This window comes from Nycticebus coucang, chromosome 19 (assembly GCF_027406575.1).
Source record: "Nycticebus coucang isolate mNycCou1 chromosome 19, mNycCou1.pri, whole genome shotgun sequence".
NCBI classification, from domain to species: domain Eukaryota; kingdom Metazoa; phylum Chordata; class Mammalia; order Primates; family Lorisidae; genus Nycticebus; species Nycticebus coucang.
The window spans coordinates 57,541,954-57,560,049 of NC_069798.1; the positions used below are offsets into that span (position 1 = coordinate 57,541,954).

The 18,096-nt window shown below is 41.3% G+C and overlaps 1 protein-coding gene across 6 annotated transcripts in view; it reads right to left on the bottom strand.

Moving 5' to 3' along the window:
- Positions 1 to 9,699: 9,699 nt before the first annotated feature.
- Positions 9,700 to 18,096, bottom strand: part of RNF152 (ring finger protein 152) — a 76,851-nt gene continuing 68,454 nt past the window's right edge. For all 6 annotated transcript variants that reach the window (XM_053571715.1, XM_053571713.1, XM_053571710.1 and 3 more), the window contains one exon: positions 9,700 to 17,931. In XM_053571715.1, coding sequence (XP_053427690.1) covers positions 17,200 to 17,811 — 612 coding nt within the window. In that variant the 5' untranslated portion in view covers positions 17,812 to 17,931 and the 3' untranslated portion in view covers positions 9,700 to 17,199. The remainder of the gene's footprint in view (positions 17,932 to 18,096) is intronic.

Genomic DNA, 18,096 nt, shown 5'->3' on the forward strand with positions numbered 1-18,096 from the left:
TCTGACAAATGTTTAATAACCAGAATCCACAGAGAACTCAAACGCATTAGCAAGAATAGAACAAGGGATACCATCGCAGGCTGGGCAAGGGATTTGAAGAGAAACTTCTCTGAAGAAGACAGGCGCGCGGCCTTCAGACATATGAAAAAATGCTCATCATCTTTAATCATCAGAGAAATGCAAATCAAAACTACTTTGAGATACCATCTAACTCCAGTGAGACTAGCCTATATCACAAAATCCCAAGACCATAGATGTTGGCGCGGATGTGGAGAAAAGGGAACACTTTTGCACTGCTGGTGGGAATGCAAATTAATACATTCCTTTTGGAAAGAGATATGGAGATCACTTAGAGATCTAAAAATAGATCTGCCATTCAATCCTGTAATCCCTGTACTGGGCATATACCCAGAAGACCAAAAAGCACATCATAACAAAGATATTTGTACCAGAATGTTTATTGCAGCTCAATTCATAATTGCTAAGTCATGGAAGAAGCCCAAGTGCCCATCGATCCATGAATGGATTAATAAATTGTGGTACATGTACACCATGGAATATTATGCAGCCTTATAAAAGATGGAGACTTTACCTCTTTTATGTTTACATGGATGGAGCTGGAACATATTCTTCTTAGTAAAGTATCTCAAGAATGGAAGAAAAAGTACCCAATGTACTCAGACCTACTATGAAACTAAGTTAGGGTTTGCACATGAAAGCTATAACCCAGTTACAACCTAAGAATAGGGGGAAGGGGGAAAGGGAGGGGAGGGAGGGGGGGAGGTGGGTAGAGGGAAGGGGATTGGTGGGATTACACCAGCAGTGCATCTTACAAAGGTATATGTGAAACTTGGTAAACGGTCTGTAAAGCTAGTGAATGATGCCCCATGATCATATCAATGTACACAGCTATGATTTAATAAAAAAAAATAAAACTAATCAAACTAGATGACCTTAATAAAAAAAAATAAATAAAATAAAAAGAGGAAAAATAGGAAACCGTAAGATTTAAGATGCATTGCGCAATTAAGGTGAATTATGTTTAAAATAGACATTTCACATCTATATCTATAAAACTTTGTTGATCATAGTTGACCATGCCCCTACACTGATCACCTCCTTAAGTTGGCCTAATTTTCATAGACCAGACATGCACCCCATGTAGTATCAATACAGTAGGCCTAGTTCCTTATGTTGACCAGTTTGTTAACAGTCCATCGGGTTGTGAACTAAAATAAATCTTAAGGCTCCCTCATCAGCAACCGACCCTCTGGACCTCCTCTTGGCCAAGAGGTTCCCTAAAATTGAGTTGCTAACTCTGAGAAAGGGGGTGAGCTATGCCTCCTCATGCCCCCTCACCTTCTTAGGGAAGTCCTTGGTGATTCACTAAAAGGCCTAAGGCTATGTAGGACCTACCAGCATGTCCTCCATATACATAATGAACACTTGAGTCCATCCTGTACTTTGTCTCTAATTAACAGACCCTTTATCTTAACCATTCCTTTTCACTAATTCCTCTAATTCTTTTAGACAGAGCCTAACTCTTTTAGCCAATTGTCAGCTAAAGAATCTTTAAACCCATCTATAGCCTATAAGCTTCCCACTTCCAGATGTCCCACCTTTTTTGGCCAAACCCATGTATGTTTTCCACGTATTGATTGATGACCGCACCTGTAATCCTTGTCTCCCTACAATGTATAAAACCAAACTTGTAACCCCACCACCTCTAGTCCCGCATGCTCAAGGCTTCTTGAGTGTGGCTCCTGAGCACGGTCCTCAAATTTGGTTCAGAATAAACCTCTTTCAATTATTTTACAGAGTATGGCTTCTTTACCGTCAACAGGGTGGTCAACTGTATATTCAAATTGGCCTAAATCACATTTTTCTTTTTTAGGTCTTCTCACCAGGAAGATAAGGTATCACTGTGTAATTTGAATTATTTGGTGCTTTGGCATGTGCAGTGTTTACTGAGCACCTCCCATGTATGGAAGGCAGCTTTGGCAACTGCTGGGGAAACCAATGTTGTGTGTCTGGTCTTACCTTCAATCCATTCATAGTCAAAACTAACACACACTCACACCTGCTCATACTTCCTCCTTCCCCTCTCAGGGCCAGGACTGGGTGAGGCCAGTGGGGCTGGAGTGCCCCTCTAATATTCTACACTAATGCCTTGCCTGCCCCACAGCCCTCCCTCCAAAACCCACTGTGTTTACCAGACACCACAGTAAACACAACAGAATGGAGTGTGATAACCTATTCAGATGATTGAACTGTGGGGAAAATATTCAACATCCGTGGCAGTCAAAGTAAGAGAGACAGCAGAGACTTGACATTAGTTAATTCTGATTAACAACCAAAGTTGCCAAGCTGGTCAGCCTTGAGCATGAACATTTTGAGAAAGAAGAAATGACTTCATTGCAAAAAGACAGGTGAACAGGACAAACTCATTAAAATGGGTTTGATGGGCAGGAAGGAGAAAGTGAACTATTCCCCACAGCAAGAGCAAGAATCTAAGTGCAGAAAATGATGAGATCTGCAAAGAAGAGCGTCCCAGACACCCTGGTGTCATAAGACTGTCAGTACATCCAAAGCCTAATGTTACTTGATTGTCTCAGCAGGTGAGATGACTCATCCACATCCATTTGTTCAGCAAATGTTTACTGAGCAGTGATCACTCTCCCAGGTGTGCTGGAGGCAATGGTGAGGGCCAAGCAAGGACCATCACAGTCTACCAGGGCTATCCTCGGCGGGAGCAACTCACTCTGCTCTGTCAGTGGTGCTCAGTTCAGAACCTCTCAAAGGAAGTTTGCCCCATTAAACCACATTCACTAATTCTGCTTCCTTCAAAATTTACAAATTCAGTCTACCTATTTTTTTTTTAAGCCAAACACCATTTCTCCTTTCATATAAATAGAAGTCATGGTCTGGGCACTGTGGCTCATGCCTGTAATCCTAACACTCTGGAAGGCCAAGGAGGGTGGATTGCTTAAGCTCAAGAGTTCAAGACCAGCTTGAGCAAAAGCAAGACACCATCTCTAAAAATAGCCAGGTGTTGTAGTGGGCACCTGTAATCCCAGCTGCTTGGGAGGCTGAGGCAAGATCACTTGATCCCAGGAGTTGGAGGTGGCACTCTACCAAGGGTGACAAAATGAGACTCTGTCTCAAAAACAAAACAAAATAGACATCATGGTAAAATAATAGCCAGCTCCATATAAATCAAAACCATCAATGTCTTTTTTGAGAAAGGCTGTAGGTACAGGGGTGTCCAACCTTCTTTTCCTCTGCTGTACCTAGAAAAAATAAGATCTGGTTGGGGGCACACTTTAATACACACACACTAATGAAAACTGATTAGCAAAAAAAGTCTGTGCATACTTTTCTTGATATTCAACACCACAGATGAGCAAAAAAAGTCTTCACAAAATCAGCATACAGCCCTTGGGCCACAGGTTGGACACAGTGCTGTAGGAACTAGGCTGAAACTTAAGGAGAAGCAAAGATTTTACTTAGGAATGAGTTTTGTATGGAATAAAATCTGAACTATTTCTTTGTTGTCTGCTATAAAGCTGGGAAGGAGGTATGTTTTGTCCTACAGGGTGGGAGTTGGGGAATGCAATTTAATAGAGAATTTAACCAATACACAGTGGGAGCAAAAACCGATAGAAATTTCTAGAAGCACAGATAGTCCTTATCTTGCGTATGTGTTGAGCATATTTGTAAATATTATAACTGTTGACTTCATTTCATGAAATTTACATTTCTGTTAAATTGATGTTTTATGATACGGAAAATTTCTTTATTTTTCATTTATGTATCTTGTCCAAGTTCCTAAGTTCTTTTATTTGTTGCCTAATCCTCTAGACCAGTGATTTTCAACTAGTACGGCACAGCACATTGGTGTGCCATGAGATGATGTTAGGTGTGCCCTGAAAAAATTTTAAAGATCTGAATATTTCGATGTAGCAATTCTCTGATTTCTTTTCTGAATGTATTTATGTTCGTTCATTCTTTACGAGGTTTTTGTTTCTAGTCCTTATCTTAAACATTGTCATTGTTATTAAATTTTAAGCCTCTTTAATTTTGTGAAGGCAAAAAATGGAAACCTAATAAACACATGTCTAAGTAAAAATAAAAGAAATAAAAAAATTTTTAAAGATCATTAACTAAATTATTTTCAAAAGAAGTTCAAAGCACAGTGTGTTCCTCTTTTTATAATATATATATTTTTTGATCAACAGAATTTAAGTGTGCCACAGAAGTTTATAGGTTCAAGTGTGCTGTGAGATAAAAAAGGTTGAAAAACGCTGCTCTAGAAAGGGACTCTCAAAGCAGGGCCTTCTGCCCACAGGGAGACCAACAGGTTTCTCAACAGGTTGCCCACCAATCCCAAAGCTTTCTCTTAGATGCCTGAATGAGATCAACTCACTAATAACCGCCTATAGATGTTTTGCTGGATTTGGCATTTTAAAACTTAAAACTAATGATGTTCAGAGCTTAGAGAGTTTAGAGATGGGTCCAATTCAGTATTTCACTAATTCTGGATTTTCCTAGCATTGCAAGTCTCCCAGTGCACACCTGCCTGTGCAAAGGGTTGAAATTCCTACAGTCTGGGGAAGGAGACTTACCATCAGTGCTGCCCTAAATTGATTGTGTTTTTACACGGCTGCACTTCTCGCTTCTTAATAGCATATTATTGCCAGTTTTGCTCATCATTATCAATTTAGTTTGTTGTGGGTTGTTTTTAACTCCACAATATGTAGTAATGAATATTTATGAATTTTTAGGCTATAATTTTCCCAAACTAGATTCTGTATGAGTCATCTATACCCCACTGCTAACGCAGATGAGTACATGCTTCCCCCATAATCTGCTCATGTGAGAAAATTTCATTGGTAATGTGTGCAATTTTAGTATTAAAATTACTTAAAATATACCATCAAGGTAAATCTAGTAGTTACTGTGTTACTTTATGTTTACATGGTATTGTTTTAAAGTAAAGAGCAAACAGGAGATAATGGTTTAATCTTCTTACACAAATAATGGGTGGTATTTTTCATCTTCTTACACAAAAAATGTATCGCATTTTTTTGTTTGTTTGAGGCCAGTCTTTGTCACTTCACCACAGAAATCAATAGTGTAAGTCAAAATTGTGGATCATTTGTCAAGGTCAATATTTCCTTAACTGTATTCTACCAGATGTTAAGAGACATTCTGGAAATGATGGATTCTTTACTCAGATAAATTGGGAGAAATAGACCCTTATTATGTTCCCCTTCTAGGGATTTGCAAGGCCTTTTAACATATTGTGATGGTTAATTTTATGTGTCAGCTTGGCTAGACAATGATACTATAATGTTTGGTCAAACACTGGTCTGAATGTTGTTGTGAAGACACTTTAGATTTACATATAAATTAGTAGACTTTGAGTAAAATAGGTTGTTCTCCCTAAAGTGGGTGGGCCTCAGCCAACCAGCTAAAGGACTTAAAAGAAAAAAAGCTGATATTCCTTGAGGAAAAGGGAATTTTTCCAGATTATTGCCCTTAAACTCAAGTAGTAGCATCATTTTGACCCTGAGTCTCGAGCCTGCTGACCTTCCCAGCAGATTTTTTCTCTTTTTTTTTTTATCTGCAGATTTTCAACTTACCAGGCTCCACAACTGAATGAACAAATTCCTTAAACTCTCTGTTTCTGCCTCTCAAAACACGCACACACACATACACACCCCTTATTGGTCCAGTTTCTTGAGAGCACACTGCTTAACGTACATATTAAAGGTTCTGAACATTTTGGAATTTAAAGATCTTGTTTAACCCAGTATTTTCCTCAGTTTATTTAACCACAAAACACTTTTTCATGCAATAGCTGAAATAACTCCATACACAACTTGGAAGATGCTTTTCTCAAGACTATACATAGATACAGGTTTATCAGTAGGCTCTGTCAGCAATATTGGACTCTGAATCTGTTTGATTCATAAATTTGGAACAAAAGATTATTGTTCCAAAAGATTGGAACAAAAGATGCCACACATATTTTCTTCTGCACACGGCATGGGCAGAAGAAGAAAATTCCATGTTCTATGAGCACAATGAGGCAAATGTCCTTTGTGAATCCAGTTTCACACATAACTTTGTCTTATGAAAAGATACTTACCCATGAGATAGACCTCACAGCTGTGCTTTTGTAAAGTACTCCTTCCTGAATGTTTGGGTTGCTATCACAAAATACTATGGGCTGGTATCTTACAAACCAAAATGTATTTACTGCAGTTCTGGACGCTGGGAAGTCCAAGATCAAGGCCTCAGCAGAGCCAGTGTCAGGTCGGGGCCTGTTTCCTGGTTCATAGATGGTGCCTTCCAGCTGTGTCCTCACCGAGGATGAGAGTCTATTTTATAAGGTCACGAATTCCATCCCTAAAGGCTCCACTTCCTATGACCTAACCATCTCTCCAATGCCTTAGGGCTTAGGATTTGAGTGCATAGATTTGGAGGGGACAAACATGCAGGGGATGTTTCTGGGTCTGCAGCATCACAGGCACAGACAATGCACAAATGTGGGGGCCTAGCCAGCCTCTCACCCCGGAGAGTTCTCCACACCCCAGTCCTCTTTTTCCTCTCTTGTCCCTTCTTGAATATGTTTCCTGACATGGTCCTCACTAACCCCAATTCATCCTTCAGATCTTGTCCTAGAAGCTCCTTCCCCTAGGAAACATTCTTGGACAACATCCCCAACCCAAACCCACCAGGCAAGGCTGCTCTTTTCCCTGTCACTTGCAAACACCCTGCCCCCTATTATTAGACTGAAACCTTAGAGATTATCAATCTCCATCTGTCCTGTAAGACTGTAAGGTCCAGGTGAATATCAGAGTTCAGAACATGAGACCCCAAAATATGCCACCTCAGCATACTGAGTATTTTAAACTGAAGGAAATTAAGAAAAGTGCAGAAGCCACTTGGGAGGCTGAGTCAAGAGAATCGCTTTAGCCCAAGAGTTTGAGGTTGCTGTGAGCTGTGACACCATGGCACTCTACCCAGGGCAACATGGTGAGACTCTGTTGAAAAGAGAAAGAGAAAGTGAAAAGGAGAGGAGAGGAGGAAAGGAAAGGAAAGGAAAGGAAAGGAAAAGAAAACTGTAGAAGGAGGAGGGTCCTTCTGACCTTCTACCTTCCTTTCTCTCTTGAAGACATGAAGACATGTGACACATGTTCTTCCTGATCCCAGAGATCGCGCAGGACGTTCCTCCCAGTCATCAACCCCAGATCACACCCCTGGGCCCCCAAGTCACACTTCTGCATGACTGCCCATCAAAATACAGTTTCCTGGGGTCTTTGGATCTTCATTTCTGAAGGCTACAGTGTCACATACAACTTACGCTAAATAAATTTGCCATGCTTTTCTCTTGTTAATCTGTCTCTTGTTGTAGGGGTGTCAGTTAGGAGCTGTGGGATAGGTGAGGAAAACATGCTGCTTTTTCTCTCCTCCATGGACAGGGCTGTTTCCTTCTTGCTTATCTCAGCAGCCCTCGTGCCTGGCCATCAGAGGGGACCCTGAGTAAAGGACAAAGGATTGAAAAGGAGTGTCCTTCTCCCTAATTTTCCTCATGCTTCCATAGAATTTATTTATTTATTTATTTTTGAGACAGTCTCACTCTTTCACCCTAGGTAGAGTGCTGTGGTGTCATACCTCATAGCAACCTCAGACTCTTCAGCTTGAGGAATCCTCTTGCCTCAGCCTCCCAAGTAGCTGGGACTACAGGAGCCTGCCACCAAGGATAGCTAGTTTTTCTATTTTTAGTAGAGGCAGGATCTGGGTCTTGCTCTGGCTGGTCTAGAGCTCCTCAGCTCAAACAATCCACCTACCTCCACCTCCCAGAGTGCTAGGATTACAGACACGAGCCACCACACTGGGCCAGAAATGTCTTTCTTTATAGCTAAGTCAGAGGGCCCTACTCTGATCTCTCCTTAAAGATCTTCACCCTCCTAACCTTAAAAAAAAAAAAAAAAACCTGCACCAAGAGTCCACAAAGTGTTCATATGTGTGTGCGTGTATGTACACACACATACCTACACACATTACCTTAGTCTTGCAAATAACAATAATAAAAACAAATAATCATGCACCAGGCACAATAATGTGACAGGAGATGAGGACCCAGGGAGAGGTAGGTTTGGAGAGTGAGCTGAACCCAATTACAGTTGTGTCATTTTCTGGGTCAAGTAAAATTGTGCAGAAGTTTTCAAACCTATAAAAAGAAAAGAAGAGGCTCCATCTTAATTCTGAAATTGCTTCCTCTTCCTGTCTCTGACATTTACCCAGCCTAGTGCTACATTGTGTACACTGAAAATGGGTTTCTCTTCCAAGAATTAGTGTTGGAAATAAAAGCATTAAGAAGAATAATGCATTGGCAATTAGACAGGCTTTCATGTCAGGAAATCTGGCCTAGTATTGGAGGAATAGCATGTGTGTGGAAAAGCCGAGGGTAAGGGTGAGGGTGGCATGCAGTGAATGTGTCCCTCTGCCAGGCCTTTAGCTCCTCCTCCCACGCAGGGAGGGGCCAGACTGGCCAGGATGCTATAGCTGATAAAGCCTAGTCCACTCCTTCCAGCCTCATACCTAAAGGCAGAAAACCTGTGCCACCAATAGTGTCCACTGAAGAGGTTGACAATGTGGGCATTCCCGGGCAAGATGCAAATGTAGGGCTCCCCCATGGTCTTCTCTTTCGCCCTGCCCCCTCTAGTCTACAGATGAGCCTCTAGAAAAGGCCGTAGATACCATCAGCTCCTGGCATGGGGGAGAAGCCAAGGCATCCAAATGCCTAGACACCTGCCTTCTTCCAGTCAAGTCCTTCTCCAGCACAGACAGAAGTTCAAGCATGAGCAAGCAGCTCTGACAGAAAGGGAATTCCCACCCACCCACCCACCTCTGCCCTGCGCACTCAAGACCACAGAAATTCACACCAGACTGTTTAAATTTGCTAAATAAATTTCACACTTTCAAAAATCTAGACTTCCTACTACAATAATCCTTGCTTTTTGGGTACAAGAAGTGGATATTGAAAAGTCTAACTTTTAAAACTCTGGGGATTATTTTTTCATTTTGCAGAGAAAGCCAGAGCATGCGTAACCCCCAGCACCCTCGCATATCACATCACTGACAACCCTGAATTAGGATGAGGCCACCTGCTCAACGGAACTGAAATTCATGGCTATGATCCGGTTATCAAAAGCCAGTATGCTTTTTAGCAAAAAAAAAGGCTCTGCAAAATTCCTTCTTCTGATTGATGACAATATGTATTGAAGGATACCTTTCAGGACTCAGCCAAAAGGGCAGGTCAATCTGCCTCAGATTACAGAGGCTATATGATGTTGTTCTACATACACACAAAGTGAGGGCCCACCCACCTGGGGCCTGAGGCATGCCAGGTCATTTCTAAACAATGGAGGACAAGGTTGGGCCACTGGAAGCTGTGCAAACCCAAGCTGCAAAAATGAACCTTGGCTTACTCGTTCAAGATGTGTTCTTCAGTGGCTCCGAGGAACCACTTGCAAAGTCAGCTCCACTGAAAACCCTTGGCTCAGGGACACCTTGCTGCTTCATTACCCAAGTCTATAAAACTCTTAGAATAACTGATGATGAAAATCCCAGCCAATTTTTTTGCTCTTTATGGGGTGGGGGGCAAAAACCCAATGCATGAGTCTATTTGAAATCATTTTATGAATTTTAATCATAGCAAATGTGTTTTAACAGTAGTCATAAAATCAACATTACCACATATACAAAGGACGAGACACCAGTTTGGCATACAAAAATACCATATATTAAAATTGGGTTCATTGGAAAAAACTCAGGACTGGCTAAGACACCATCTATAACAGAGAGAGCAAGCAAGAATGCTTTTAAGACATTCAGATTTATAAACAGCAGCTTGATATCCCCTTTACGAAGTCAATATTTGGCAACATTTGGACAATATTCTCTACACAGCCTGGCAGCTCATTTATTTGTAGGGCTATTTGGCCCTCAAAGGAAAAAAAAAGCTCCTAAAATAAATAATCCACATAATTGTAAATGAAACATGTCAAGGACTCGAGTTAACAGCCTCCGAGCAGCATTAATCTAGACATTTGACTGGAGTATTCATTATCAAGGGGGCCAGGGAATCCACCACGGAGCTGTCTGCCTAGAAGGAACCCTGGCACCAGCTACGTGGTTTAGGTTGGGAGTTCGTAACCACCCCACGCTGAAACCAGCTTCCACACCTGGAACTGTCAAGTGAGGCAAACATAAACGAGGGATGGAATAAAAAAATATATAAGAAATAAAAAATACACATATATAACAAATAACAACCACCAGGCTATTTTCCCAACAGTATTAACACACTCAAGTCAGGATAGATCCACAAAAACGCATTGTATTCCACCATTAAGAGGACGCTGGAGTCTGCACCATCTCCAGAGCAGGCTCGGAAATTTTCCAGTGTGCTGAAGACCCAAGCCAAGAGCACAGCCTAGGATGGTAGGAAAAATGGGGGCCCCTTGGACTCTCTTGTCAGCTGAGTGTCCAGACTTGAATCTGGCAGCTCGTACTGGAATGAGAGGTTGTGATTGACTAAATTATCTTTCAGTTGTCCCATACTTCTTTCTCCAGCTGGCTTCTGCCTTGATGGATCTTCACCTCTTACTATGTGTTATCTTTACTAAGTATTTCCTTACTCTCTGGGCTTATCTATCTGTCTGTTGATACAAACACAGGAAAAACCTCATGGGAGAAGCACAGTATAGGATATCAGCTATTTACATAGAGGTAACAAAGATATCAACTTGTTTCTTTTTAAGAGGCCTCTCTTGTACCTGTCCCCTTCTTTTTAGAGCCCATATTCCTCCACCACCATCCTATCCAACTGTCTACTTCTAGATTCTCAAAAAAGAAATGTCAAATTAAAAACTGACCATCATTTGGAAAACTCTTGTTAGAACCCAATAACTAATACCCAGGGAGATGACAAAAGACTTTCACACAGGCCACCAGCTCTACATCCTGTAGTACTGAATTTTTTTCTAGAAGAACAAAGACAGTTACAGGGGGCACTCTTATAAAAACAAAGAAGATGCATGCTATTGCAGACTTCAAGAGGGCCCTCAGCACTGTGCCCCAAATATTACTGGCTGTCCCTAAAAATGTTATCATATGAACAGTATCAAAACTCTTAGATTAGAATAATAAAACCCAGCTAATGAGGGATGAGTGTTTCAAGCACCACTGCATCGTGAGTGAGATATACATAGTGGGGTACCCCAGGCAGTGAATCCTAAAAATAAAATAATAATTGGCTCCACTGAGCAAGGAAACTTGTGTAGAAAAATGAGAGCCACATTGCAGAAGTTCAGGAATAATGGTACATTATCCCTGACCACTTGAGCAGAGCCAAAAAATAAGATATTTGGAAGAAATTAAATGCCCCACCCACATGTGTGTCAATGATCAATGGCTTTCCAATAAAGTACATCTGGTAGAACCCACCTCTTCATATACTTGAAAACTCTCATATTCATACAGACACTCCCAAAGGTAGCTGGGTTGGCATAATATATGCAGCCCGTAGCAACTATTAAGAAATTAACATCTAAATTCAACATTATAAAACTAAAAATTAAAAAACAGTATTTTTATTTGATTTTTAACTCCAATTATAGCTAAATCATGTGTCTATATGACTGTGTGTGTACATATGTAGTAAGTCAATTCTATCAAAAAAAAAATCAATGGCTTTAATTTCCATTTATTTTTTAGAAATGTTTCATGTGGAACAAAATCCAGCAACTGATCATCATTGCTTTTGAAATAGACTATTGCTTTCAAAATAGTTAGAGAATCATTTGACTATTTCACTCTCCTCTAGAGTTTCTGTTTTGGTAAGAACTACCTTGTGGGTGACAATCTACTGAGAATGATGGAAATGTCGAGGAACAGCTTCTCTATCTAGGTCAAGGATGACAGATCTACTGATTGACACTTCTTGCGTGGAAAGAAAATGCTGAGTTGGTGGTAGCATCATTTTTCTAAGGGAAGATAGAAATTGAAGTATTTTTCATATTACTCTTCTTATAACAATAATCTTTGGACCACTAACTTCCTTTTACCTCTAAAGAAAAACTACCATTTTGGCAAAACTTTTCAAATTATTTTTAAAGACAAGCTGAAAAGAACTGTCTTGCCCCATTCATGAGTCTCAAGAGAAAAAAAAATCAACCCCAATTCTGCTAAATGGAAGTAAATGCATTTGGTTTACATTCCATTTGGAAAACAAGGAAAATCAGACTAACCAATTTTGACACAGGACAAGTTTTCAGATAAAGGGATGGGAACTCTACAAATCAAAATCTAGGCTGGAATAAATACCAGATTACCTGCAAGAGTCTGATGGTTATGTGAAAATATATATGAATTTTCTGCTTTGTCTTACTCACTGAAAAAGTAATTCTAGTAGCTTCAGTAACCTTCAAGTTTTTAAATTTCATGGGCAATGTTTTTCACTGTTGAAAAAAGCTGCTTTTGTGCAAAGCCCCAAATATTTTAGTGATAACTAAAATTAAAAAGAGAGAGAGACTAAAAACAATCCTGACTCTAAAAATAGTACCAACATTTCAGTCTGGCATCTGAAAAATGATGCCCACATATGCCCACACCAAACAGAATGACAAGCTGGCAGACCTCAAGGACGTATAAAAAACACTCTGAACCCCGCAAAACATGCTTGCTCTTACGTTTCACAGCAATGATGTTAGGGCAAGATATTTGGAAGTGAACAGGGATTTCATTCAGCTTTTTTTTCTGTAACATTTACTGTTTGGCCACAAGACCCCCAAACACAATTCACAGAACAGATCATGCATACCTTGCAAGTCAAACGTTTTACAGCTACTTTCTAACTACTATTTTTGGACAACAGATTCACATGCAGCTAATGATTCCAGAAAAGGGGCTTAATAAAGCACGCTTTAAGCTTCATTGATCATTCCTTGGCCCAAAGTACTTTAGCAAGTAACCCCAAAGGGCAATCAATAAATTTTTACTGTCATACTTGAGATCACATACTTTTTAAGGTCAGAAAGACATGTTTTTTTTTCTTTTTGCCAATTGCATGTTATTCAGCCTATAAACTCCCTTCTTGGCCTCACTGTTACTCCATTAAATACCTTAATGTTAGATCCTCATGCAAACCATTCAGACTGAGCCTTACAACATGGCAGCCTCTAACACGGGGCTATTTAACTTAAATACAATTTAAAATGTAGTTCCTCCCTCATACTAACCCCTTGAACTGCTTGATAGCCCAATGTGGCTAGTGGCTACTATAGTGGACAGTGCAGGTTAATAGAATATTTCCACCATCACAGAAAGTTGATTGAACAGTACCGACCTACAAGATCCTATGGGCTACACCAGCATGTGGTATGACTTTCAAGGGACCCACTCTGTAAGTCATGCACAAAATGAAACTTAATTATATATATATATTTTTTTTATAGAGACAGAGTCTCACTTTATGGCCCTTGGTAGAGTGCCGTGGCATCACACAGCTCACAGCAACCTCCAACTCCTGGGCTTAAGCGATTCTCTTGCCTCAGCCTCCCGAGTAGCTGGGACCACAGGCGCCCACCACAATGCCCAGCTATTTTTTGGTTGCAGTTTGGCCGGGGCTGGGTTTGACACCGCCACCCTCAGTATATGGGGCCGGCGCCTTACCGACTGAGCCACAGGTGCCGCCCGAAACTTAATTATATTTTTAAAGAAAACACCTTAGAGCTTTTTGATCACTAAGTATCACTAGAACTGAAACCAATCTGCCTTTTCATCACAATGGCTTATGCCCCAGGTCATTACACAAAAATTTTCCAAAGACAATGCTTTTCGGTAGCAAACTTGGCTCTACATAACACAGTAAGCATTCTCTGGCTGATGCCAAGATCATTTATAAAGATAAAAATTCATGCTTCTTATTAGATTACTATTTACACAACACTCATTGTCCTTTACACATAAGGGTGGGAGGGTGTGGACACCAATGTTTGGCAATTTTTTAAATTCAGACCACACAGTGATAGTTTTCTTTCAATGTCTATAACCACCCCTAAGTCAACCCTCCCTTCCTTTCCCAGAGAGGTAGATGCTAACTAAAATGAATATATAAACCTGCAAAAAATGCTTAAAGCAATAGTTCACAAGGGTATTCATCAACCCTGAAAAGGATCAGAGCCACATGGAGATGTCAACAGACCTAGGGAGGAACGAGAGGACTCTGCAAGGCAAAGTTCTGGTCCCCTTTGGCTGTGGAGTGACAGGCTGCCACATACCTCTGCAGGCCTCAGCGGGCTCTTCTATAAAATGAAGCCACCAGAGGTTACTTGTAGCTCTAATGTTCTGTGCTTTCTAGTTGTGACTTTTCAATGATGTGCAAATATGAATTCTGGTTGATTGTGTCACTGGATTTCGGTCACATGGGGCAGATGGTTTGTTAGTGTCATTGGTAAATGCCAGAGAGGCCAGAGCAATGGGATGCCAAGTTACATTAAAACATCATTAGGCCTATAAAAGTTCCACCTAGCTGGCTGAGACCTCTCTTGTTTCTCTCTCTCATCACACACACACACACGAATGCACATCCTAAGAAGCAAGTACACAAATAACTGCAGGCAGAATCCATTTAAACAACGTTTCTTATGTCAGGAAGACACACAAAAAAATTCCGATTTTGGTCGTTAATTGTTAAGATAAATTGTAAGGTCAAGAATCTACTGCACTGCAGATTAATTTTGCACTGCTTAATCGCAGCTTTAGCACAGGCCTGCCTTGTAGGTAGAAGTTCTGTGGACATTTTACTCTACGGTTTTGCACTAAGAAACACAGGACACTGTATCATCACACACATTAGTGTCTATATATAACCTACTTGCACAAGTAGAACTCTATCACAAAGATCACATCTACAGGGTCGGTCATTTCATACTGTACACAAATATATGCAGATAGCACTCACAAAATTAGTTCGAATATGGCATAGCTAAAAATTGCAAGGGTAAAGTCCATTTGAAAGGTAGTCATTTTAATACAACATTTCTGTAGTGTATTTTTTTTTTTTTTCCCTCCAAGAGAAATAGAAATTAGGTCAGACATGCATTACAGCAGCCTGGGAGAGTTTGAGAAATTGACACTAACCCAACAGTATATTATGTTACATAATAGAGGATAGTATTCAGCTAATATGATACCTAAATTATTAATACCAAATAAGTCCTAGATTACTGTTGTATAATGCCCAATAGCTTGCACAATAAAATGGCATTTTAACCTAATTTCTAGTTTGAGCTTTCAAGGACATTTCCTAAAGGTCTTACTTGACAAATTTGAAAATTCTGAAAAACAGAGCTCCTAATTTTATATTGAGTTTTCATGCCAATTAACAGTGTTAGGTTTGTAGTCTAGCCATCGCATTTTTGTTTTATTTCACATTAATTCCATCACTTTAATATGCCTATTTTGTGCTGCTTGAAGATAACAGTCAGCATATAAAATAAATAAAGTGTCTGGCCTCACAAGCCTATTATCTAGCCTTGCTTTTTGGAACCAGTCACTAGTTCTCTTGCCTTCCCTTTCCCTCCCCCTCCCCGCTATTTTCAGAGATTCAGTGGAACATAAAAACAGTTATATTTATGAGTGAAGTCCTTGTCACACACCACTTGCTTCATGAATCCCACAAAAGAAATGAGATGAGAACTGTCAAGCTCAAGCTCTTTCTGAATGCACACGGTCCCAGAGATAGGGATTCATCCCTTAATGCTAGCAGATCTTTCTTCATAACCAGCTCTAGACCATTGCACATTTAAGAATATTTGACAGTTTATGAGGAATTGGTCCACATACATTGGGAATGTGAGTTGTTCATTTAACTTACCACTTTTCTCAATAAAAGCATATCTTTAAATACAAGAGATTTCCCCCACTTAAGCCAACAAGAGAAAACTAGAATTCTAGCTGGTTTAACTCACATGAAACAACATCTTTTAAGAAATCATCACAGATGAGCTATTAAAATGCCCATGTGGGTTTGCCAGCAGTTTAGGACCCTCCTGGCCATTAAAATACGCTCAACCTGGGAGAAAAGATAGATTCTTCTGTTACCCGCCATGTATGTCTTTCAAAACACAAGATTTCGTCCACGGAAGAAGAGCAAGGACGGAAGGGGACGTGTGGCAGATGCCCCACGGGGAGGGTCCAGGTGTCCACACAGTGGTCACCAGGTCAGACACTGTTTCAGTCATGCCCACGAAGGTTTCCTCCTGGGATTCTTCTCAAGACTCAATAACCTGAGGTAAATCAAATTAGACACACACACGCACACACACAAATACACAATATTTACATTTGAAATTCTCGTTCTGTGAGATGGCTTGAGAAAAATTGGCATACATACAGGTTTCCTGTGGGATCAGGCATTTCTCATTATTTCTAGGTTTATTGCTCCCCTGTTGGGCTTTCAGTTTAATGAGCACGTAGCAAGCTCTAATTACAAGTGAGGAGAGAGGAAGGTGCGTGACAAAACACAACACATTGGAGACATTTGTTCAAATATTTTCTCTAAAAAACGGTTGTCCACTTAACTTATTCTGATTTGGGTGCCATTCAAAATGTATAAAAAGCCTCAGCAACTAAATGAAGACTGGGTTTCATTTAAAAAAAAAAAAAAAAGTGAAGAAGCCAGGACTGCATGTCTTCACTGAATTTTTACACGGATTCGCAGGTTTGAATCTACTTGTTTACACAGCAACTTTGTTCTAATCTACCGCATTTAAAGAAGATCAACATTGTGCACACTTGTACAGTTTAACGTCTAAGTAGAGTACGTCTATCTCGTAACATGATTCTGAAAATCATAAATTACAGTCCATTTAATACATGATTATGAGAAGGCATGCAATCATCTTCGAAGCGGTTGCCGTGAAAACTCAGAACAAGTTGCTTGGCGTCTTGTTGAGACCTCACCTTCTGCCCTTCGCGTCCATCTTGGGGTGAATCAAGGGGCATCCCAGAGGCCACCACTCGGCACCCAATGGTCAGTGTCACCTCCCATCTTCTCCCCGTCACCATCACCTGCTCAACCCCTAAGTTGACACCCACAGAGACTGCCCTGCAACCCCTTCAGCCACAGGAGATCACAGTGAAGCGCTTAGAAATGCAGGACATGTTGTGGAGCACAATGCCCAGGAGGAAGACCAGGACGCAGGCCACCAGGATGACCGTGCACACCCCGGACCAGGTGGAGCTCTTCACCACGCCCCGCCGGTCCTGCTCCTCCTCGGCCGCCTCGGGGGCCGCCCCGCCCTGCAGAGGCTGCTGTTCCGCAGGGATGGTCACCACGGTGACAGACTTCTGCTGGCTCCCGGGCAGCAGGCGGCAGCCCATGTCGCCCGGCAGCAGCGCGCGCTCCTTGGAGATAGGCAAGGGCAGCATGTAGCACCCGTTGCTGGGAAGTTTGATGAAGACCGGAGTGTGCTCCGAAGTGTGCGGGATGGCGATGACCGCCAGGACCTCGGGGTCGTCGGGGAGCTGTGACACGGAGAAGCCCGGGGGCAGCTTGGTGATCCCTCGGCACCAGGGGCACCTCACGTCCTTCTGGCTCGTCCTCATCTGCTGGAGGCACACAGAGCAGCAGGTGTGTTTGCAATCTAGCAGCTTGGGCCTTCGCCGGGGGCTGTAGTAATTGAAACAGATCTGACACTCCAGCAAGGAGTCCTGGGAGAGCGTCTCCATGGCTGACGGTGAGCTGGAGGGCAAGGCCAAGGTGAATGAGCTGGTCTCAGAGGCCACCACTCAGCGCCTTCCCTGTGCTGCCAGCTCACGGGCGTCTAGCATTTGCAGGTGCGTTCATGTCTGAAGGAGACAAATAATACAAATAAAAATTAATTACTCCAAAGAAGCTGAGATGTCAACACATTTAAATTGCTCAAAAGTCTTGACGCTGGGTCAAAAGCTGAAAAATTTCCCACTCATGAAGCCATGGGATTCCTGTAAAGGTCCAGAGAAAAGCAAGTGAAA